This window comes from Tetrao urogallus (assembly GCF_951394365.1).
Source record: "Tetrao urogallus genome assembly, chromosome: 5".
Classification (NCBI taxonomy): Eukaryota; Metazoa; Chordata; class Aves; order Galliformes; family Phasianidae; genus Tetrao; species Tetrao urogallus.
Genome location: NC_136818.1, coordinates 61,302,067 through 61,326,537, shown reverse-complemented (window position 1 = coordinate 61,326,537; position 24,471 = coordinate 61,302,067). Strand labels below are relative to the sequence as shown.

General features: G+C 40.6%; 1 protein-coding gene across 1 annotated transcript in view; it reads left to right on the top strand.

The window, feature by feature from the left end:
• Nucleotides 1-24,471, top strand: part of CPXM2 (carboxypeptidase X, M14 family member 2) — a gene marked incomplete at both ends in the record, with an annotated part of 63,539 nt that overhangs the window by 22,682 nt on the left and 16,386 nt on the right. Inside the window, 5 exon segments of the mRNA XM_079536353.1 lie at nucleotides 369-478; nucleotides 4,617-4,756; nucleotides 15,801-15,885; nucleotides 16,359-16,509; nucleotides 23,099-23,187. Coding sequence (XP_079392479.1) covers nucleotides 369-478; nucleotides 4,617-4,756; nucleotides 15,801-15,885; nucleotides 16,359-16,509; nucleotides 23,099-23,187 — 575 coding nt within the window.

Genomic DNA, 24,471 nt, shown 5'->3' with positions numbered 1-24,471 from the left:
GAAAAATGCCAAAAGACAGGAAAATAAAAGGCCATTCTCTTGGCATCTTGTACTGAAACACACTGGACAGGAAATATTCTGCATATCTGTGAAAGACAAAAGCATAGAGCAAGCAATATTAATTTTATGCAAGTGACAAAAAGCCAGATCCTCACTGGTGTAAATCAGCATTGCTTCATTGGTTTCATGAGAACTGCCATTTCTCATCGACTTCATTGGTGCTGTGCTCGTTACACCAGCTGAAAGCCCAGGCCAGCTTGGCACAAGTGAAACCAAAACACTTGGAATGCCTGTTTACAGTTTGCTTTTTTAAAATAAATCAATACACACTATATATATTAAGTTTTAATAAATCTTTTGTTTTGTAGATTGTCCTCCACTTGGTCTAGAGACACTAAAAATTACTGACTTCCAGCTCCATGCCTCTACAGCAAAGCGATACGGCCTCGGGGCCCACAGAGGAAGGCTTAATATTCAGGTAACATCCATTTTGCTGCTAAGTGGGAGAATGGCTTCAGGTTGTACGGCTACATAAAGGGAGCCAGTGGATAGTTATTGGTTCTGACTGCCTTGACAGCTCATGTAATTCAAGCGAAGGGGAAACGCTGGAATTGGAGCAGTGAGCAGGGTTGATGGATCACCCTTAAAGTTGTGGGGTTTATTTCCCTGGTTATAGAAGTCACGTGCTGAGGGTGCAAACCCCAGCAGAGCTCTGTGGGTGAGCAGAAGTGGGTGCTCCCTGCGTGGCTGCAGGGGCATCTACAGGGAGCATCTATGTCTACAAGGAGACTCCCACTATCAACGACTTTTTGCCATTTGCCAGCAGTTAATGACAGCAGTTAATTGGAAGTATGTGGCTCTAAGTGAAGCTCTTGCCCTGAGGCTGCTTTTCAAAGGCAACAAATATGCTACAAAAGATTCTGCAATTTGTAAGCCATAAGCAGACAGTCTGCTTTCTCCGCTTTTATTTAGCATTAATGTTGTGCTTAGCTACTTCGTGGGTCCAAAACTCTATTTCTCTATTTCTTGTGTTTCTCTTTTTCAACTTCAGTAGATTTAATGGGTTAGTTTTTGTCAGGAGGCCCAGTAAATCAATCTGCAGTCTCTCCAGCAGCAGAGCCAGCTTGAGTGGAAGGGGCCCAGGTGCAGCAATTGGGTGCATGTGAGGTCCCACTTGTGGGCTCTGCAATATAGTTGTACTGAGGGCTGAGCAGTTTTCTGCTTCTCAGAAAGAGTGGCAATGCTGCAACATGCTGTTCTGTTCAAGGAGTGTTCAAGAACTGTGGAGATGTGGCTCTGAGGGCTGTTGTTAGTTGGCATGGTGGGGGTAGGCTGGGGTTGGATTGAGGATCTTAGTGATCTTTTGCAACCTTAATGATTCTATAAAACTATATATAGATGTATCAAGAACTGTGATGCAAATCTCTGAACTCTGTGTTGGCTGTGCTTTTTCATGATCTCTAGAGGTCCCTTCCAACCCCTACCATTCTGAGATTCTGTTAAAGTCCACTTTATTTACAAACATAAGAATAACATATGGGTTCAGACCAGGAACCGATCTAGCCTTGTATCCAATTACCACCAGTAACACCACCTTGAAGTAGGAGGAGAGTCTTTGGTGTAAATGATGGATCTCCTAGTGGTGGTTTGGAGCCTCCAATGGAAGCTGAGGGAGCAGTCTTCTGCTGGGAAACGAACAGCAGGCAGCCCTTCCTTCCCAAAGGTAGGTGAGGCTTAGGGGAGGCTGGCTTGGTCTCTTTTGGTGTCCTGTCTCCCAGGTTATTGTGGCTGCCCTGATCTCCCCTATGTTCACCTGCTGGTTATAATAATAATGCTTCTGCCAGGTCTGTGATGATGGATTCTGTTAATTTATTCTACCAAAAAAGTCTCCTTTCCTCAATGCTGTAGCTCTGTGCCCTCTCTGCAGTGCTGTGGGGTTTTGAGTGGAAGGACCTTTGCTCCAATGCCAGCTTAAATGGGAGATTCTCTCTCTTCTTTGGTCTGAGATGTTTGCGTAGAAAGATTGTACGTTTTACTTGGTAGATTGGTTTGTTTGTTTGTGGATTCTTTTTTCCTGTGAGCACAAACTTCATGTCACACTGCTGCTTGATACAGATTTTCACGTTGTCATTTCCTTCAGCTGCAAGTTCTACGTGGAATGATTTTCTTAATATACAACAGCTATTTTTGCAGTTCTCTGGCACGTGAAGTTATCCTATGGCTCTAGAAGGCCTGTATACAAATAATGCAACAGCACCCAGCTCATGGTGAGCTTCAACTTCAGTGACTGCTCTGCTGTATTTTCTTGTTGAAATGTAGCCTTTTTCTCTGCTACAACCTTAGCTCTCAAAGGAGATTTCTAATAATCCTCCAATCCACAATTTTCTCTGCTACTGAAAGCTTATCTGTATGCTATAGACACAGCAATTCCCCAACGCCCTTGACCATTAGGAGTTACCACTATGTCTGGCGCTTATTTCTCCTTAGATACTGCTCCCTTTGAAATCAGCTAAAAATTAGCAGCACTTACATTTTGCAGCTCTCTTCGTGTACCTTGCTTTTCAGCATTAAGTTTTAAGGCTTGTGAATTTCAGTCCTGTTGCTGTGGTGCGTATGCTTGTCACCAAGCACACGCCAGACTTAGCAGGGCTGTGTAATGCCCTCGAGGATCTGCTTCTGCAGAACCCTGTGTTGGGTGGCACCTGATGTTGGATGCTGGAATTCCAACTTATCTTTGTTCTTTGAGGAGTATTTCATGATAATTGTTCTCATCTTTCCGGAATGAAAGCTTTCCATAGAAATGCGATATTAATTTAAACTACTGAATAATAATTCTCCTCTCTTTCTGTCTTTCCTTGTAGAGGAAAAGTTTACAATGCAACAAGCATCATGCTAATGGGCAGCACTCTTAGTCTGATTGCAGACTGAGGGTCCCAGCCACAGCAATGGGAGATATGGGCAGAATTGGTGGAATGCCATCAGCGAGCAGGGGATTAGCATGACGTTGGTTCAAGGTGCTCTGCAGATTGTAATGCTTCCTGGCAAGCACTGGTTTTCAACCCTAAGGCTCCATCAAATTCCATTTCATTTTAAAATGCTCTGAAACCTTTGCTTGAGAAAGGTTTAACTAAGGCAGTGATCATATCTGTGTTGTGTTTCCCACTGTTCAGGCCTCCTTGAAGAATTTCTCTTTCATTAATGGAGTTCCTCACCATGCAATGTGCTTCCCCTTGTATATGAGCTTTGCTTTTAAGATACTGGAGTGAGGCCATAGAAGTAAGTGGCTTCATATAAATTTGGCCAGTGCAGGAAAACTAATAATACTTAAGCTTCCCTGATCTTAGATTTGAAGGCTGTAGAAAATGAGAAGCCTCAGGAATTGAATCTGTGTCGGCTTTGCAGTGCTCTCTTCAGATGTTACCAGACTCAGTCTGGAGAAATAGGATTGACAGCTGCATCTCCTTTTTGTGGATTAGACCAATCCAGCACCTGTGACAGAAATTCTATGTACAAATGGAGACAGACAGTTATGTCAGTCTCTGACATTGTTACCCAGCTACGGCTGTAATCTCAATCCAATGATGGCTATAATTTCAATCACAATATAGAATAGCTGTATGTCAGAGCTTAAAGGAGTCTCTAATACACACTTTCAAAGTTTTCCATACTCTTCATTTCTATTTGGGAAATATTTAAAAATATCCTTTTTTGGAGTTGCATGGATGGCAATGATAAATCCACATTAAACACAGATGATATAACATAAAAATAAATGTAGCCTCTGAGAACCATATGGAGAAGCTTCTGTGCTTTCCATGACAGTAGCCAGCTTGATGCAGAACATTTCCTCAGTTTCAGTAACAAGATCAATATCTGAAGACCTGGCATGACATGTTTCTTTGTTATTTCTTGTGTGCTTAGATTGTGCAAAATAAAAATATCTTGTGGCTATCTCCCCTTTGAAAATGTGTAGAAGACTGCTTGTGGGGTTTATTGTTGATACAGTTCAGAGTATAGATTGGTAAGCAAGCTGGAGTCCAGCAGGGAGCTGGCACTCCTGAGTTCTTAAACTTGATTTTCTGTAAGGTCTGAAAATCCCTGATGTTGAAAATTTAGTGATGGGAATGAGAACTGGTGGAACACGGCATTGCTGTTTCCATATGCTTTACAGTCTCTCTTGCTGATTCTGGAGGAGGAAGAGTTAACTCCACCACAGACTATTACTGAGATGAAGCAGAGATCACTTTTTAGGACTTCCATCACTCTGAAGACCATGTGGGTAATTTGTTTTTGGTGAAGGCTCTGTCAGGCCGCAGGCACAGACAGGTGGACTGGACTAGACTGAAGTTCTGTTTGTGCTCTCTGAGCTATATTTGTAAGTAATGGCTCTCAGGTTTTGAAGGGGTTTTGCAGAGTTCTTTCTCCCACACACTTTGAGCAAGAAAACATTTTGGCCATTCCATATAACTGTGGAGAATGACAGTCTCAGGGTGCTTAAAATTGAGCCAAAGGAGAAAATGAAATGAATGATGACTTCATGTTTTCTTTTCTTTTTCCCAAGAAAGACCTTTGGTTTCCTGGTTCTGATTTATGAAGAGTTCTGCTTTCTTTTTCAGGCAGGTGTTAACGAAAATGATTTTTATGATGGTGCTTGGTGTGCAGGAAGAAATGATCCATTTCAGTGGATTGAAGTAGATGCTCGAAGGCTAACAAAATTCACTGGAGTCATCACACAAGGAAGAAATTCTCTCTGGTCGTAAGTACATGCTTGATTTTTTTCCTTGAGATTATGAACTTTCAAGCCAAAGGATTCATGCTGCAGTGTGCTTCTGTTTTTCAAGAAAAAGAAAGAATGGAAATGATGCATGAAGTTGAGTATTGAATGGAGGAACACTGAAAGGCAAAGCGCTTGTATGTGGCATAAAATGCAACTTTAAAGGTAGCAAACTTCTATAGTCGTTATTTACATCTGTTAAAGGAGGCAGCAGGTTATATGCCTTTATACTTATTTAGCCAAATTTCATTCTGTTAAGCTTTCTAATTCTTTTCCAGAATTAACTTGATTAGCTTATCATATTAAAGAGTAAATGGTGGCACTCCAATATGGTTCTGAAATTAAAACAGCTTTTTATATCCTTACTTTTTGTTCTAAATTTATAACAACCCAAACCCATGCGGAAGGTTTTGACCAGGAGTGAGCTGTTCGGTAGCAGGCATGCAGTTTGGGCTTTATGGATGGGAGGAGGACTCTGTGCATTTCAGGTCTACTTGCTATGAAGATTTTAAGGAGAGATTGCAACAAGTCAGGCAGTAGCCTAATTCTGTCGCTGCAAAGAGGCAATCCAGCCATGTATAGCCCAGGTCTACCACAGTTGATTCCCCAATGTTGGCTGTTTCCAACACTGAAATCGACTGTGAGCTTTCTGGTTATTTCTTGAGTTATTGGCTGAGTATATTGCACTGGGCAATAACTGCTTTGCAAAGAGTTGTATGCATTTGTGTGCACTTACTCATCTGTGGCCTGCTTCTGAGTGTAGGTGCTCAGATTGCTACGATACAATTGGAATGAGATGTTAACTGTATACCAGGAGCAGAGCAATCAGTTGGCATCACAGGACCTGGAGGTGAAGGTTTATATTCTTCCTGAACTCTGTACAGTGTTCACTCAGTCTCGCTTAACTTCTGGTTGGGTCTCACTGCATTATGTGAGCAAATTACCCTGCATGTGGGGAGAAGCCTTTTCCAGCAAGTACACAGGAGATGCACAGTATAAGATCGGTTCTGGTCAGATCCCTCATTAAGAAAATCTGTGTGATGCACAATAAAAGGGAAACAAGAAAAAAGGGAAACATCACCATAGCTAGGAAAAACATTAAAAAGATATAATTTTCCTTCTACTCTTTAATTTTCTGATATTTTGTTTCTTTAAACAACCGAGTGGAAGTGAGAGCCTTTTTGGCAATAGGGTTTCTATATTTATTCCACACTGTTCTGCATTGGATAATTACAGTAGCAAAGGCTTATTCTTTCTTGTATTCATACCCTTGACGTTGCTATTCTCATCAACACCAGCACTGCACTGCTTTATCTTGTCACACTGCTATTTTTAGTTTGGCTGTACTGTGAGTTTGCAGCCAGACTCTATGTTCTATTTGTAGCTGGTACTGTCTGGGTTTTTGGAGGTTTTGTTTTTGGTTTTGTTCTTAACTGAGTCTTGCTCCATGAAAAGTTGGTGGGCAGAGTGGTGATGGCCTTCAGGAGGATTGGGGCTGATGCTGGGAGAGCTAATCCAGGCTCTTCCTGAGTTGTTGCTCAGCTTGCAGTGAAATTGGCACATTTCTGCCTCGTGGAGCAGTGGTGCAGTGTGGGGCAGGTCAGTATCTCCTGGAAAATGTAGCTTCTCTTGTCAGGGTCTGCTGTAGTAGGCATGGTAGCATGGGTCAGTGATTTGACTAGATGATCTTAGTGGTCTTTTCCAACCTTAATGATTACATGTTTCTAACTTAGTTTGTGGAAGTGGCCTCCCTCGACTCCACCTCATTTCCTCAGCCACCATCATCAGATAGAAGAGATGAAATCTCTTTAGTTGATGTTTGGGTCATCTTTTACGTGTCAGTCTCTAGATTTTAAAATTAACTTGATACTCATAGAGGTACCAAAATAAGATTTTCAATATGTAGCCCTCATCTGGACCAGGATGGGTATCCTATGGTTTCCAGCATCACAGCACTAGGGGACAATGTGTCCATAGCAATGTCACGTGCTACTTTCCAAATTAGTTGTAGTGGGGCATCCCTCCAGCAGTCAAGGAAGTGAGAGGGAATTAAAACCATGAAACCCTGGGGTGGACAGGAGCTGCATGAAGAGAAATGGAATCTAGAAGAGACTGAGCATGAAGCAAAGAATGCCTTGGGTTGGAGTTGAGGAGCACTGGTGGGTACATTGGTACTCGTGATGGCATCAGGATTGCATCAGACACCAGCCTGGTGGGACTTGTGTTGCTGTGGGCAGGTGCTTTGGTGAGTGTTCTATTACAGTGGGCACTAGAGACAAAGGAGAGAGACGTAATCTTCCTCTTATGCTTTGCTGCCAGTATCAAAAAGCACTACTGATGAAATGGGAGTTTGTACAAAAGATGCCGTTATGCTACCTGAGGCATCTTCCCAACTTTATGAAGTTATGTGACAGGAAAAGTGCATTCATAGATAATAGAAACAAAGGTATAGTGGAAAATAAGCTTATTTTGGGTAGGAGAGACAGAAAACAGCCTTCTCTTCTGTGTCGTATTAGAAGCAAAAGCCTGCCAAGCCTGAGAGCCAAGGTAGGATTTTATTTAAGCCTTGGAGATTTTCCCAGCATTATATAAGAAAGTCAAGACACCGGGATATGTGTGTGCTAGGTTCACCAATGCTATTATGTGATACAGATTAAGAATCAGAAAAAGCAATTTTTCTGTCTTCATATTGAACAAGAAGCTTGAACAAAGCGGGGAAAAAAATTACTTAAATGAAAGTCACCTGTGAACTACTGCCCAGATCAGATTCATACCTGTCCCTGTCCCTTTAGCAGCTGACTTAATGGGGACATGTAATGACAAGGAAAGGCAGGCAAGGGCACTGCACTGAGTGCAGCAGGAAATCACTCTGCTCCACGCTGTGAGGCTGCAATCCTGGAGCCACTGGGAATCTGGCCTTCGATTCTGCAGCTACTTCTGATGCTGTAGCCAAAGCTAGCTTACTGGCGCAGGAAACAACCCGTTACTTCTTTATAACAGCCCTGGCAGCTGTCGTCTGGCTTTGCTGATGCCTGCTCCACCCAAGCAGAGATGGTCTTTTTCACCTCAGCCTTGTTTATCAGTTTGAGGGACTTCATAGGAAATGGATGAGCCTAAAGGTCACGCCTGACATAATGCAAAGAGCACAAAAATGCATGAAGCTGTCAGCCTTTGTACTCTGACAAGAACTGTTCCACCTTAGTTTGTCCTCTCTTAGTTTCACTTGCAAAGTTGCCTTTTCTGGTCTGCCTTCCCAGGACATTTGTGCCCGAGCTTGAGACATGAGAGCATTAAGGAGGAAGAGGCCAATGTCCTGAAACAGCTCTTGAAAGCACACGTGACCTGACTAGAGAAAGAAAGAAAGAAACCATGCTTGGTTAGTAATGAATACTTGAATTGTTTAATCATTTCCTTTATAGAGAAAAACACTTCTCGAAGTCAAATTCTGTTCTTGAGCTGTGTGGCTGCAAATTCCATAACAGCTACTTGGAAATGGATTGTTCTGCTTTTCTCTCCCTCTCCTGTCACAAGCAGAAACAGGCCTTGCGTGAAACCTCCTGAACTGGGAGGATCTTTACCAGTCAAAGCAAATATGTGCACTTGGTGGGCGTTGCAGTTTGGGCAGTACAGGCACTCCTGAGAAACCCAAAACCGTGGCAAAGCACTCTGTTTACCATCATCAATACCAGCTGTGGGTTGGGCTCTCCAGAAGATCTGCAGATGTTGAGTTTCTGAGGCAGTGGGGAACAGCTCGGAGAACCAGGGCTCCTTTCTGGCTTCCATTCTGATGAGATGTGGAACTCAGTGCTGCTCGTGTGGGCTGGTGTGAATAAGAGCTAACACCTTGACAGTGTGTGGGGCACACATTTCTTCCTATGAACTGAGCAGGTTTGGGGATTAGCATCTCATGGCCCTTACCACACTGCTTCACTGTGAATATCATTGTTAGCAGAAGGATGTTACTGAACTCTGTTTGCAGAGCTGTTTTGTTTGCCTTTCAAGAAGGTCGTGTGAGAGATGTAACCTTTTAGAGATGCACATGACATCCTCTTCTTAGAGACTGAAGATGCCAACAGATCCAATCTAGCTGAGCTACCGAAGGGTTTATGGCTGAATATTTGGGGGAGAAATACAGCGTGTAATTCTCTTTAATTCTGCCAATACATCTTTGAGTTTTATGAATTATGTATCTTCAAACAACTGTTCAAGGCTGAGAGGGGCACTGGAGGCATCACAGTGGAATTGGGCTTTATTTAAAGCAATGATGTGATAGTTTAAAATATGCAGTCTTTTGAGAGAGGGGAAGAAAATATTAATCACTCTTAGCAGTTTGACAACATGTTTCCCACAACCCAAACAATCTTGATAGCTCAGTGCCATCTTAAACCCATATGTTTAAAGAGACTTGGTGTGTTAATACAAAGCTTCAACAATTCCAAGGCAGAGGATGTTTTGATTTTTAGAGAAGTGGATGAGATGTTTCAGCAAGTTATATTTGTGATGATGCATTCTCTTTAAGTTAATCTTTCAAACATGCTAAATGATGCACTAATATTACTTGTCAGGAAATAAAGTGACAATGTAAAAAAGCATGGATGCAACAAGCTGTGCAGAATGCTCATTCTGGAGTAAATTTCCACAGTTTAGCAGGAGAAATTCAAAATATTTGTAATATATATTTATTATATATATTTATAATATATATAACATAAAATAAATATGTATTTTATATATTTATATATAAAATATATATATACTCAAATGCAAACCATTCATTTTTAATTTAAGGAAACAAGTGTGGACATGGCAGTCCTCAATGCCCATCACGACCCCCAGCATCTCTCTTTATAAACCACTAGTAGGGAACAGCAGGGCTGCAGCAAGCTGAGGTTAAACTCAAGTCAGTGCTGTTTATTTGCTGCTGATTTGGGTGGTGAAGAATGCTGCTTTTTCTTGACTCATGAGCTAAACGTGTTGCCCCACTTTCTTGTTACTGCAGTGTTCACCTCCATTTCCTGAGGAGCCAAGACTCATTTCTATGGGACAGTTCTTAAGTGTGGATTCCAAGATGGTAAAATTTGATGCTTGCAAGAGGGCGAAATTTCTTCCTTCCTCCCCTCTTTTTAGTCACCTGTTATGTCTTAGTAATAATAAGATTGTCTTTTTGATGAGAGAGTCTCATCAGCATCTTTGGTATTCCAATAATCAGGAATTTATCAGGGATAGCCCAGTGTTGCACCATTAGAATTTGGGACAGCAGAGTGGTTATTTATTGGTATTTGAGTTGTTGCTACAGATACCCAAGAAAACAATTTGCACAGTACGTGAGAATAAGGGGTAAAACACAGTGATAAAACAAATCAAACACAACACTGCTTTGGAAGCACAGTGGAATAAATTGTAAACATGGTCCAGTTCACGAGAAAAACAGACATATTTGGCATTGACTTCCAAAGCAATACCATTTTTCCCCATGTTGAGGATGTGAAAATAGAACCCTGAATAACAACTTCAGCAAATTCAATGAAAATGTCTCAGTGTTTTATTCCCATCCTGTAATAAAATAGGCAGCTGCTGCGTACGGACACAAACTGTTAAGGTGCATTAAATCAATGTGAGCTGATATTGGCCCTGACTGGGTGACAGGACTGCAGAGATTGTTACAGCCTCCCTGAAGTCAGGTCTCACTGAGTTGAGTTCCCAGTCCACTGACATTATATCAAATACATCATGCAAGTTATGCAACAATCTGATTTCAGTGTCACTAGTTATCATCATAGAACAGCTTGGGTTGGGAGGGACCTTAAAGATCTAGTTCCAAGCCCTGCCGTGGGCTCTTTCCCTAACTCTGGCATGGTGGAGATGCCTTGTGGGGGGGAGAGCCTGCCTTGCTCCTGGGGGTGTTCAGAAGGGGAAGGTTACTACAATGGGAAGCTTTAAACCAAATGAGCTGAAGCTTTTAGGAAAAGGATATACCAGAAAAGTACAGGAAACAGATTAGTCAAGTGTATTACCCACAGCATTGATTTGTATATCTTTTAATGTGGATTATGCCTCTTTGCAATGAGAGTGACTAAGTATGGGGTTACCAATAGGTTGTTGTGCAGCTGCTCCTTTTCTCCTTCCCAAGCCAGCATTCCTCTTGCACACATCAAGAGCTTGGCCATGTCTTTGTGCATACTCAGTAGGCAGGAGCCCTTTCAGCATTGCTGTAAGTGTGCTCAGAGCTGTGCACACAAGTGGCAGTTTCTGCTGTTTACTGTCAGAGCAATCAGAGGCTGATTGTATTTAGCAGATATAAAAGATGGGGAAGGTGTGGTGGAGGAAGAATTTCAAGCACGTGCAGATCCCTTTGCAAGGAGTGGCCTGTGAATGAAAAGTTTTAAAACTGTAAAACCTTTAAGGCCAAGGATATCTTTGACCCCATGCAAGAGGCTTGGGGCTATACAGTGTTTTCAAAGCGTGAAAGCACAGTACTTTGGGAAACACTACAGCTGGATTTCCACTGGCGCTCCTGCCCAGAATTACATGGTTCCCATCCCTGAAGGTGCCCACATCCATCAATGGGCCTGGGCAGCCTGAGCTGGAGGGGGCAGGCAGCCCATAGCAGGGGTTGGAGCTGAATGAGCTTTAAGGTTCTTCCAACTCAACCATTCCATGGATTTTCAAGGAAGGCCAGAGACTAAAATCTTACAAAAACTCACTGTAAGATGCTGCCATTGGATGGGAAACACATTTACGAATTCACTGAGAAGGGAGTTAGGAAAAAAATATAATAAAATCCATGTTTAATTCATTCAGAGCAAGAGAATTTCTTGCCTTGAGCTTTTCTTCACAGGGCCTCCAAAGAGCCAGATCTCACAGCAGTGTATTCATTTAAGTCAGCTAGAAGCAATTTTAAAAATTAAATATTCAAAGATTTCAATTATTAAAAAAAAAAAGCCCACCCTTGCTTGCTGTTCAAGCTCCATCTCTTTAAATCATGTTCATTTTAATTAGTTTGTAGGACTTGCTGGGCTACCTGTGGTTAGCCAGAGTATTTTTTAACTTGGCTTATTTTTGAAACTGTTGGGCAGTTGGTGCTTTAAAATGTTAACCACGGAAATGTTATTAGGCTATATTAATGGTTTTATATTTATTTACGTGAGATTACAGATTGCTTTTTCAATCAGAAAATCATTAACTGCCAGCACACTGATTGTATTGCATCATTAGAGATTAATCTAATGTTTGCCTAGCATTTTTTTTTTATAAATTCTTCTATTTCAAGCACTTGGACTTGTCGATTTATGTATTGTTGAAGGATACAAATCTGTTTGCCTATAGTTTTTATTTCCTACTTTTGAGTTTTGCAATGTAGACAGATTAGATTGCCCTGACAGCAAATGCAATGACACAGTCAGCTTGGAGTCTGGTGATGCTCACCTGAACTCTGCCAATGCGTTCTGGTCTGCTCTGCAGCATCTCAGTGGCTATGGGGTTGAATCTTTGCCTGTTTGCCTTAAATCCTGTGGGACTGGGTGGTGCGGATGAGCATCCTTTGAAGCTGGAACAACTCACCTGTTGCTCACACAGTTGTCCATAATGGAGAAGCTTGGCTCTAAATAGTTCACACAGCACAAACTAAAACCATATCCAGAAGTCAGAGGTTGATGTGCTCACCTGCTGGAGGTCAGGCAAACCTCCTGGCACCTCTCCACTGTTGCTCATGGAGGAAATCTGCTCCATGCTTTGATAAAGTTTCCCCTCTGTCCATGGGTGAGTTGCTTAGGCTTCCCCCCAGCTTGGTTTTTTGGATGGAAATGGATAAGCTGAACATTTCTCATTCATCATAGGAAACTGAATTTAAAATTGAAGATCTCCAGATAAGCATAGTCTGTAGACAATGCATCAAGGATGAAAATTAGCTAATTATAAAAAATGCTTTTTTTGAAATCCATTACAGTGAGTAAATTTGGATTGTATTTTGATACTTGCATTCACTTGCTGGTTAACTTGCTGACTAGTCTTAGCAAAACACACTGAGATTTCTCAGATAATTTTCTCTTGAAAAGTTAAGGCTGGCATAAATCTCACAAGGAATCATTAATGGGAAACACCTGAATCCAAATAATTCCTGTCACATCTGAATCTCACAGCCATTTTGTAGCTCAGATGAAATGGGGGCAGGCATGGAGGTGGTGCCTGAGCTCATCTTTGTGCTGGTGCGTGATGAGCTAGAGGTAACTTTTAATACTTCAGCTGTTCTGTTTCTGTGATGAGTTTCTCTGAACACTTCACATTTCTGTGTATACCCCAATAAAACACGCACTCTGCATGTGTCAAACTCTTCAGTTCCAGAAAGTGCCGTGCTTGCCATACTCAGACAGGCTGGTGGTTGGAGCATGTGCACCACATCCATTTGCTTCTTGGAAGTATCAGACCTTCTGTGCTGCACGTGTGTGAAATACCTGCAGCTTTCAAGCAGGTTGATCATGTGAATGCTGATCTGGTTCCATAGAAGTACCCTGAATTTAAAGACACTCAGCTAGAAATGTGACTTCAAGACAGAAGATGCCCTTTTTGGAGGGGAAACTGAATTTACTTCAATTTCCTTAGCAGTGGCAGAGGCTTTTTGCTTGGTTAATGGCTTTGTTTCTTTGTTTTTTTTTTGCATTTTTTTTTTTTTTCCTTATGATAGGTAGAGGGAAAAAAGAGGAAGAACTTACACCCATAGACACGGTTTTGGTATTTATTGCTAGTGGGAAGGAGAAGGTCACCTGTGCTGTGTTTATTCTGTACCTCACAAGTGCAAAGAGGATGTTTATTCCTTACAGGCAAGCCATCGTGCTGATTTGTGTACTCCCAGGATCCTCTGAAATCCTCCTCTTCTGTAACTGTACAAGTCTGGATGTGATCCCATCTGTATTTTAATTGGCAGGCTGCCTCTGAGAAGCATTTCACTTGTTATCGCTCAGGATGGATTATGTGTACAAAGATTAATATACATTTTCCTCCGGGAAAAGTCTGAACTTCTATTGAGTATACGGAGTGAGAAAATTAAAATATGGAAAATAAGTCCTAGCTGGGGGGTGCTTCAGAAGCAATGATGTCTCCTGGTTTGTAACACTGCCTCTTTTGGTTGTTTATCCTCACTCTGTAAACTGGCCCTAATTCAGTTATGTGCATTGAGTACATGCGTCCCCCATTCAAACCTGGGATTATTTCTCTCAGACTTGATTTCTTTTTCAATGGGAAAAGTTATTTTTTCCTCTTATTTTGGTTTCCTTCTTCCTCTGGTTTTGGTGTTGACCATTTCTGAAATTCTTCCTTTCTGTCTTCGCTGGGTGGAATCATAGAATCATAGAATGGTTTGGGTTGGAATGGACGTTTAAGATCACCTTATTCCAACCCCCTGCCATAGGCAGGGACACCTCCCTCTAGACCAGGTGGCTCACAGCCCATCCAGCCTGGCCTTGAATGCTTCCAGGGAGGAGGCATCCACAGCCTCACCAGGCAACCTGTTCCTGTGTCTCACCACCCTCAAAGTGAAGAATTTCTTTCTACCCTCTTCCAGTTTAAAACCATTTCTCCTTGTCCTGTTTCTACCTGCCTTTATAAAAAGTTTCTCCCCAACTTTCCTGTAGGCCCCTTCAAGTTCTGGAAGGCTGCTGTAAGCTCTTCTCTGAGCCTTCTCTCTAGACAGAAGAGCCCCTGCTCTCTCAGTCTGTCCCTGTAGGGGAGGTACTCCATAGCCCCTTTAATCATCTTTGTTGCCCTTCTCTGGACTTGCTCCAACAGCTCCATGTCCTTTTTGTGTTGGGGGCTTCCTTAGGTGCCTTATGACCTGTTGCATCTCCCATAAGTGCCCCAGTTCTTTCTAATCCCAGGAGCTTTCCTCGCTCTGCTTTCACCCCCAACACCTTTAATACACAGTTCAGCTAAGAACCTGCTTTTAAGAAAGACTGCTTTAGAGGACAGCTGGTTACCCGTGATCAGTTTACATACATGAAAACAGGATTTAATAATCTGGAGTGACTTTAAAGTACAAAGGTATCTCCAAGGCATGACTCTCCTCTAAGTCACTGTGTATTGGAAATTGCTGTTATGAAAAAAGCAAATTACCATTACTTCTTCAGAACAGAAAGCATGATGAGATATTTGGGGCATTACCTTCTCTGTAGCTGTACATGTTGCCATGGGAAATGCTTAAAGAACCACATCAGTTTTGCTCCACTCAGGTTGTGGGAATCAATGACCTATTTCACCTCTTTGGTTGAACACAGGCAAGGTACTGTCTTAACATGAACGAAGATTTTGTTTTTGTTGTATTAGGGTATTTTCCTATAAATTAGGAAACTGGTATCTAGGGTATCTCACCGTATTAAAGTCTGATCTCGGTGTGTAGTAGTGTGCTAGTGCTGTGATCAATTGCACTCTGCTGTACAGGGGGAGAATTATGTGCATCTTCCTCTACTGCTAATAAAACCAGGAATTATTGCAGGCTGTGGTTCACAAGCCATAGTCTTCTCAAGACCCGTGCCAGGTGGAGGCCTAATGCTCATAGCAAGGAGTGGAATCAGCCTGAAAACAGAAGGAAAATCTGAACCAGGGAATGAAAATGTTCCTTCTTAAAACTGGCAGACTTTGTAGAGGTTTTAATTTATTTTTTCCTAAGCTCTATGATGACAGCAGCAGAAATAAAAAATATTGTGAGGCTGTAAAGGTAAGACTTCTGAACATCGGAGTGAATGTACATGATGTTTTTCTTTCAGGATAAGTGGCCCCTCCAGGAAAGCAGTGTTCTCTCACGTCCTGGAATTCCAGAATACTCACTTGGGCTTTTCTCTGCTTCTGTTCACTAGGATTTTTTGATCATCTGCTAAATCTAGATTCACATGTCACTTTTTTCATCTAAGTGTTGATATGGCTCTGCCAAGTGGGATTTCCATTGCTAGCAACCTTACATGCTTTATAGCGTGAGACAAAATTTGCAGTCAATTTTAGCTGTGGAAAAATAACTCCAGCCCTCTTTGTCTTTTTCCAGGAGTAACTGGGTGACCTCCTTCAGAGTATTGGTGAGCAATGACAGCCATGCATGGACTGCTGTCAGAAATGAATCTGGAGATGTGGTGAGTCCCAAGAAGCAGACGTTTTTCTTTATGAGGTGAAGCAAATAGGATAGAGATGGGGACTGTCCATATGGAGCTTTGGTTTGCAACATCAGTCAGTACAAAAGGAACATCTCTCAGTGGTCCCATCAGCCTGAAGTAAATTTAAGAGCACATCATGTAACACAGGGAGAGGCTCGGGCTATCCTTTAAGGGAAATCTCCATGTGTCTGAGCAGGGCAGTGAATGCTGCCCTGACACTACCTGAGATGAGACATGTGCATGGGTTGGCATCAGGCCACTGTTCCATGGGGTCATATAATGTACTCAAATGCCCATTACGGAGGGAGGGTGTGGGCACCTGCTCCTCTGCCCCTCTCTCAATAGCGCTATCCGTCTGGGGCTGTAACCAGGTGACTTTACCTGATCCTTTTGTTCCAAAAGTATTTTGAATAACTGATCTTAGCATTTTCATGTGTTTGGTGCCTGCACAGATCTTTGAGGGAAACAGTGAGAAGGAGATCCCTGTTCTCAATATGCTGCCTGTGCCACTGGTTGCACGCTACATCCGCATAAACCCTCGTTCCTGGTATGAAGAAGGCAGCATCTGTATGAGGCTGGAAATCTTAGGGTGTCCTTTACCAGGTAAGTCTTGCTCAGTTGGTATTGCCATCAGTGCCTGTGCCAAGACACAGCAATTTTAAGTCCTTTGAATAATTTTTGCTCTTGACACAATACCTCTCTTTAATGGAGAGAGCTATGCAAAAAGAATTGGAAAAGTATCTGTCCAGAGACGTGGGCAATATCAGGATAACTCATTTCAAATGCAACTCTGTAGAATATATAATTGGCTATATTAATAAAACAAGATTGTATGGAAGATCTAACAAGATTGTCTCTGTTGTTTGGGTTGAAGTGTAATGCAATTAATCTTACTGAGTGCACACGTACTAGGGAGGCAATAGAATTATATATCAAGACAATCACTTGCGGATGTCTTTAGTTTTTGAGGCAAGAAAGAGCCATTATAATAATGCAGTCTGATTTTTTTATTATTATTATTATTCTTTTTTTAACTTTATTGCACAGGCTATAGGACTCCTTTGAATTAATTTGAAGGCAAATGCTCTGACTGATGGTAAATGGTCTTAATCCTTGGTTGAGACTAGAAACTGGGTGCTGAAATGTTGAGCATTTGATGTTTCTTTTATAACACAAGTGTAGAGTATAATTAGCGTGTGAAACCTTAGAAAAGGGGCCTTCTATGTGACAGACCCATATTTCTGATAGCCATGTCGTAAATAGTCTCACGGTGGATTAACTTCAGCATGTCTGAAGAACTCTATGTCCAAACCTTCTCTAAGTTGCCATTCTGCTTGCTCCAGATCTTTCATCTGCTATTTTTTTTTCTTTGCTCTTAAATCCTGGCACCCTGGGGAATTGTTCTCTCTCTCTTTTTTTTTTTTTTTTTTTTTTCCAGGGGGGTATGAATAGCATTTTCAGAAATACTAGAACCACAAAGAGAACTGCCTTTCCAGAGCTTATCATTACTGCTTTAACTGTACCTGCTGCTGTTCAGAGACTTGCTGCCTCCCGTTCCACTGTTGATGTAGAGTGTTCAAATGCCAAGCAGAGGTAGCTTGATTTTTTTGTCCTTCAGGTGTTTCAGTACTATTTTAGAAAGCAACTTAGAGAGTAATCCTCTCTAAGGACAGAGGAAAGAGCAAAAATGCAGATATTTTGAAAGACGTGTTTTTGTGAGCTTGGTTTGTTTTAAGTTGCAGCAGTTTTACACTTATATCCTTACTGGGTATACACCCATATAGGGCCAAATTCTGCTTTCAAGTGTTAACGTTTGTTACAGCTTCCAGAATCTATCTGCACTTTGTCTGCTGTTGAAATGAGTACTGTTACAGCTTGCTGAAGAACTTGGATTAGCACAGAAACAGCACTGGGGCTTCCTCCTGACAGTTCTTTATTGAGTTAATTGTCTGCAGTGACCAGTTCTGTTTATTCTTGAAAGAAAATGCTATATGCATTCATTGGGCAACAATTGAATGGGGTGGGTTTATTCAAAATGTAATTGGACTGCAGGAACTAATGAGTTTTGATAAGCTGCTGGCCCATCTTTTTAACTCAGAGAGGACTGACATCTCTTTCTTCTAGCTCACTTTATTCATTGCAAGCAAGACACTCAAAAGAAAATATTCCCTAGGTTGCGGAGGCCTTTCCATGCATGTTTTTGACCAGCAGGATATGGCTTATTTTTTGCAGTTCCCTGTAAATGAATGTCCTCACCCTTTATAGACTTAACTTGATTTGGTTCCAGTTAAATAGCCAGCTGGTTCAGCCTCGTTGATCATGCTGCTCTGCTACGCTGCATTGACTGTGCAACCAGAAATCAAGCTTTCTTTTCTGAAAGAGGATTCCCATGTAAAACTGGGAAAAAACAAATTCATAAAAAACAGTGAGTAGGACTGTGTCGGTTCACCCAACCTTATCCTTTCAGAAGCCAATGAACCATAGAAGTAGTTTTGCCATACTCGGTTTCCTTGAGTAACTGGTACACTTGTCATTTGCACCCTGCAGGTAGATGTACAAGATATCAAATTGTCAAGAGGAGCAGCTTGGACAGATTTCAGAGCTCCCATGCACTGTGTCCTCCTAAGCCAGTGTCAGTGCACAGGTAGATAGGGTGTAGGGATGCAATCCAAGATGAAGAGGTGGTTTGTAAGGAAGGAAGATGGTTCTGCAGGTTTTTCATAACAGTGCCTCATTTCATGTCATTTTAACTTGTAATAGTAGGTTTTATGTCTTTATTAATCCCTGAATGCATTAAGTGGTTGGCATTCAGCCGGTGCTATGTATCAGCTTTCCATCATCTAGGCTTAAAGGAGAAGAAATACCAGATGAAAAAAGAAACCTGGATGAGATATTAATATTCTAGAAAAGCTTGTTAGCACTGGCAGGAGGCCGCAAAAACAGCTAGAGCCAGTGAGGTCCTGTAGTAGGACCTGCTAATTAAATCTGCAGTGTATGACCCAAGCATGGACAAAAAGTGAGAAATCACTGCTTGTGGTTAATAGAAGACTTGTACAGAGATATTACTGATTAGATCAACAGTATTACTAAGATACTTGTCACTTTTATCAGCACAATGATTATATATTATTCATGATGCGTCTTTGCTGTACTGCAGGCTAGTTTTGACAAACAGCCTTTTCTAGATTATGACTGTAGCTCTTCAGAAACGGCTGTGCCATCCAACAATGTCAACAATGTACTGCCTTTCAACCAACAGAAGACATTTACCGTTTCACCAATGGAAAAACACTTAACTGCTGGGAAAAGGTGCCATCAAATCCTACCTGTGCCAGGGGATCGGAGCTGCCATTTCTTGCTGGTGAAAATAGAGGACAAATGCACCCGCCCGCAATTCTCTCCCCGATCTCCAGAAATGTCAGTGTTTACATAGATGTAGACTGACACGCACAATCTTTTGTAATTGCCTCAGAGGGATGGATGTACTTTTCTTGCCTGTTCTTTTTCAAACTTAAGGAAAAAAAAAATCAAAAAGAAAATGTGTATGATCAAAAGTAGCCAGAGAGAAGAGAGAGAAAATTAGCCTAGCTCTTCATGCATTTATTTATACTGTCGAGTATTCAAGGCAATAGGCAATCTTTTAAATTGAATAAATTTGTGATAAAATTTAATTTTTAATAATTCTTACATAGAAGAACTATCATTGATATCATGATTATGCCATCGCTTTCAACTCAAGATAAAAGATGAACTTTAATTCCCCTATAATGGAGTACTGCAGTAGATGCATCATTCGGTCCTATTTTCACTGCTTGCCTCTTTTTGTCAAGCTACCTGGTTAAGTGCTCACTTTGTATGAAACTCAACAGTTAGCTTTGATTATTGGTGATCGTGCATGGAGCTGCGCTGAATTCAGTGCATTACTTTTGAGAGTAAATTTTTGCTTAAAATGACAGCCTGTCCTCAGGTTCTGTTTGTATCGTTACAAAGCTAAAACTTAATCTTCTACAATTTAAAACTTTTTTTGGAAGTTCTCTTGGGCAAATACTGAATAAAAATGAGACCGATTTCAATACTGCTCCTGGGAAAGGCCAATGCATTATTTATCACCATACTCCTCTCAACAGATGTGACGTCTTCAAAGAATGCAGTGGCCATCTTTAAAAGGCTTTTGTTCATATTTTATCTGTAGAATTTTACCATTCTAGAGAAGTATTGCCATTGCTCATTGTTATTATGATTTCCATTAGAGTTCTCCATTTATTATTAGAATAGAATTGTAGGAACTCATTAGGAAGATCAAATGATGATAGAAAACTTTTAAGAGGAAACTACCAGAGGTCTTTTCTCTTGCATATCTCATTCGGTCTGTTGAATTGGAATTAGTTGTGAGGTATTTGACTATACCTCAACATATGTAGAAAATAATCCACGTGTAGTAGAAGAGTACAATAGAAAATCCAATCTACGTATCAAACTACTCAGCAATGGATCTTCTCTGGTGCTAGGTTTAATTTATGGGCAATCCCCAGAGCTGTCATGATGGACTAGTGGGCTATTTTCAAGCTGATCTCCTTTGATAGAAGTGGAGATAGGAAAGACTTCCTAGCCATTTGCCTATCTTTTTGGAGAAATACAGTGTGAAAGTAACGAGCTATCTTTACCTGAAATCTTATTTAATTCTCTCATGGTAACGTAAAGATAGATTAGTGCAAGAAAATGCTGATATATTCCTCAGTTTAAATGGAAGTGCCACACGTTTGCAGTATTTTTCCCCCTTGGAAGAAAGAGAGGCTGTCTGAGACGATGTTGTGAATAAATGAGCACATTTCAATTCAAATTATTCTCTGGTTTGAATATCTTTCACTCCGTTTCATGGAAGAAAATAATTTTGCCAAGGTGGTCCTAGACAACTGTGCAGGGTATTTTATGCATTTCTACATTTCAGTCCTTAAGTTTCTGATCTGTATTCCTGCTGAGGCAGAAATCCAATGATCCCAGCCGACTTGGAGTAGAACCTGGCAAAATATGTGTTAACTCTCTGGGGAGCTGTCAAACAGTGCAAGTTTTCTGAGAAGGTCTAGAGATGCCATCGTTCTCACTGTATGTGTTTTTCAGTTCTTTGACTTTCCACCAGCTCTGCAGTATTCATAGTCATTCCCATGACATTAATGTTTGATGTATGGAAAAAGTGCCAGACTTTGAAAGGAATGGGATTAAAGTATCAGGAAAAAATCAGCTGCTGTGTACTTTGGCTTGTGGTGGTAGAGAATGCCTTCAACATCCCGGCTGTTTTGTTTTTTTATGCTTATTTTTATATTAATTTTTACAACGTAGATATTTTTACGATGTTAAAGATATTCCTTGAGGCATTAAGCACGTTGCATCTTTCTACAAGAAGTGCTTTTACAATTTCTATTTCTTTGCCATCGATACATTGACAAGTAACCTCTGTGAATTAGCATGGGCTGACCTTGAAGAGTTTGGCATCCCGGAGTTGTCTGCAGGGTTTCTGCAGCACTGCTGCTGTGGGTGGACCTGGATGACCTGCAGTTGATTGGGAAAAAAAAAAACTGAAAATGCAGGTGTGCTGTCTGAAATGTCACCCTCTTGACTCTTCAGAACTTTTATGGGCAAAGGAATCTTGTTTCCTCACCTGGTTAAGCTCCGAATGAAATAATTTTCCAGTTGGGCTTGCTAAACACAGGTCCATGTGTATTGAGCAACCAGATTTGGGTGGAACAAGATGTTTTTTGCCTTTTTACATCCCATTCAATAGACAATACAGAAGTATTTGTGGAAGTGAATGAAAGGGGAAGAGAAACACTTAAATGAAAATTAAATATGTGGTAGAATACATGAGTGATTTTACAGTAAAACCTAATAAAGCTTGCACGTTTCATTTCATAAATAACTTAAATGATCCAAAAAAAACCCCAACCCCAGAACCAAATATAAATACATTAAGAATGTTATGGGGGGAGGAAATATGAGAATTTAGATATATTAATATCAGAAATGTGAAGCTTTAAGGTATTCCTAGGTAGTTTTCCATAGTATCAAAAAGCATTAGTTATTGCAAGAAATGACAACAAGTGTTTCTCCTACCAATAGTTATCTTTTTCCCTTTCAAAAAATCATGGCTGTTTAGTGGTACTGGTTGTTGGTTTTTTTTTTCTGTAGAGAGTTGTCTTTTCACTGTGTAGCAACAAGATAGAATGATATTCAGATTTTAATATTTGGTTCTCCCCCTAAAAATTTTAAACCAATTCAGGATGGTTTTGTGGGAAGAGAAATTATTTCTCAGTTTGACAATTACATGAAGAATAAGATGTTCTAGAGAGAGCACATTAACGAATGTCTCTGTTATCCAAAAAGCTTTGTTTATTCCTAAAATAAATCATGATAGATTAGATTAGGAGTTTGTGTATCATAGAATCTAAAGCTAAGCCCTAACAGTCTTGGCTGGTTGTTGTTGTTGTTTTTTTCCAGGTGAATGGCTAGAACAGTCACCTGGAAAGTCAAGGAGGAGAAAGGTTTTTTTATTCAAACCACATATTCACCTTGGATAGTACGAAACGCATGAATTACAAATTATACCCCTATAGAAAAAAGCGTGATTATTTGAAGTTTCTTTTTTAAAAAAGGCCTAAGACATCCATAACAAATGATGGGGGAAACAATTAGGGATGTTTAGTATGTTCAGTGGTTCCTTTCTGTAGGCAGCGCAAATACTCTGAGAATACCACGCAAAGTTAAAAACAACTCACCATTCCTTGCGAGAGCAAACTAATTAAGTAGACATAAAACATTTACTGGGGCTTTTTCCTCTGATGTGAGATATTCTTTTCCGCCCTTTTATCTCGCATCTGACTCATCGTCTGCCCGTGTCCTTTGCACTCCCCTGTGGCCTGAGGATGCCCTTTTGCGTTTCTGTTGGAGTTCAGCAGTGTAGCTGCCCAGTGAGCAGATGCCTGCTGCCTCCTTGCTTTTGTTCAAATCAATACCTGTTGGTTTCTGCTGTAACAGGGAATATTTCAAACTCGTTCTTCCTTTTCAGTTTTGTTTTTGAAAACCCGCGTAGGAGCGTGGAAGTCAGGTTCCCACATTCCATGCCTTCATTACAGTTAAGAATCTTTCTATTTCTAAATGGCTAATAAATACATGAAAATTGTTCTGTTTCTTTTCTCAGACCCAAATAATTATTACCACAGAAGAAATGAAATGACAACTACCGATAATCTCGACTTTAAGCATCATAACTACAAAGAGATGAGGCAGGTAAGCAGGGTCTGTGACCTTCTGGAAGAGGAGGTGGATGTGTGTAGTTCTTCCAGAGCTCATACAGAGTAGGATTTCTTCCTACTGAAATGTTATTAAATGTGCCTGCAATCTATTCAATTTTTATCTCTTTTATTCCATTATTAAAAGTTGCAATCTATTAAAATCTCAGTACCTAAATTTGTAAGTCGTCTTAAGCAAGAGTCACTGCACTACAAGGGAATATTTACACCTAACAATGCATCATTTTGCTTCCATGTGTATTTAGCTGGTAAACATTACACAAGTTTCTCCTTACAAATTTGACCCTGATTTGGCCATTAGAATTCTTCTATCTTGCAGTGGTTTGGCATAATTACAGTGAGCTATAGAGCATCAGATTCTGTAGAGTACTGAAAATCTCACCAGAAACTGTTGAAATTGTTTTGTTGTCTTAACAAGCAAAAAGAAATCCAGTTAGTTATAGTTCTAAAACTCCTAGCCTTGTTAATTTTGTTCCTATTGCTTCAAACAGTCAATCTTGGTTTAGTTTTTGTTGTTTTTTAATCTTGTTTTGAATCAGTGCAGACATAGGTGTGGATTGCATCAAGGAGATGTTTCTATGTTTCTGCCTCCTTTCTTTTAGGATATAAAGATAATATATTTGGACTTGAAGTGTGTGAATCATTTGCTGAATTTTCAGTATATTTGTACTGCATGAATCACTGTTCATTTTTATTGAGCAATTGTGTACTGAGTCACAGGGCTTATTTCAGCAGAGATTTCATGGCCTATATCTCTAAGCACAAAGATTGGACAAGTAGAAACTCCATTGGCACTATTACTGCCAAGATCAATGAAGTAAAGGGTACTTTAGATTCTGATTGCAGAGAGACAGGTTGATCAATTTAGAAAAGTCTTTGGTAAAATAAAAAATAAAAAATAAAAAATCAGTTTTAAAATTGGATGCTTTTCCAGTTTTAATACAAGCAGAAAATTTGCAGCTGTGGTTGAGACTGCTCAGTTGCGACCTGTCTGTGTGTTCTCCCATGATTTGTGTTCCTGCACGTCAAAACAGTTTGTGTGTTCAGAACTGACTGCATTCTAATTGGGTTCTGCTGCTGGTAGGCAGAAGACTGTGAGCTGGGATGTGTTAAGTTTTATATCCCCCAAACTGCTCTTTGGTGACAGCCACAGAACTTGATGTTTCCTTTCCTGAGTATAAAATAGAACAATAACTGTCAATTTCTACAGTTAACATCTTTTTTTTTTTTTTTTTTTTTTGTAATACAGAGTGTTGTTATC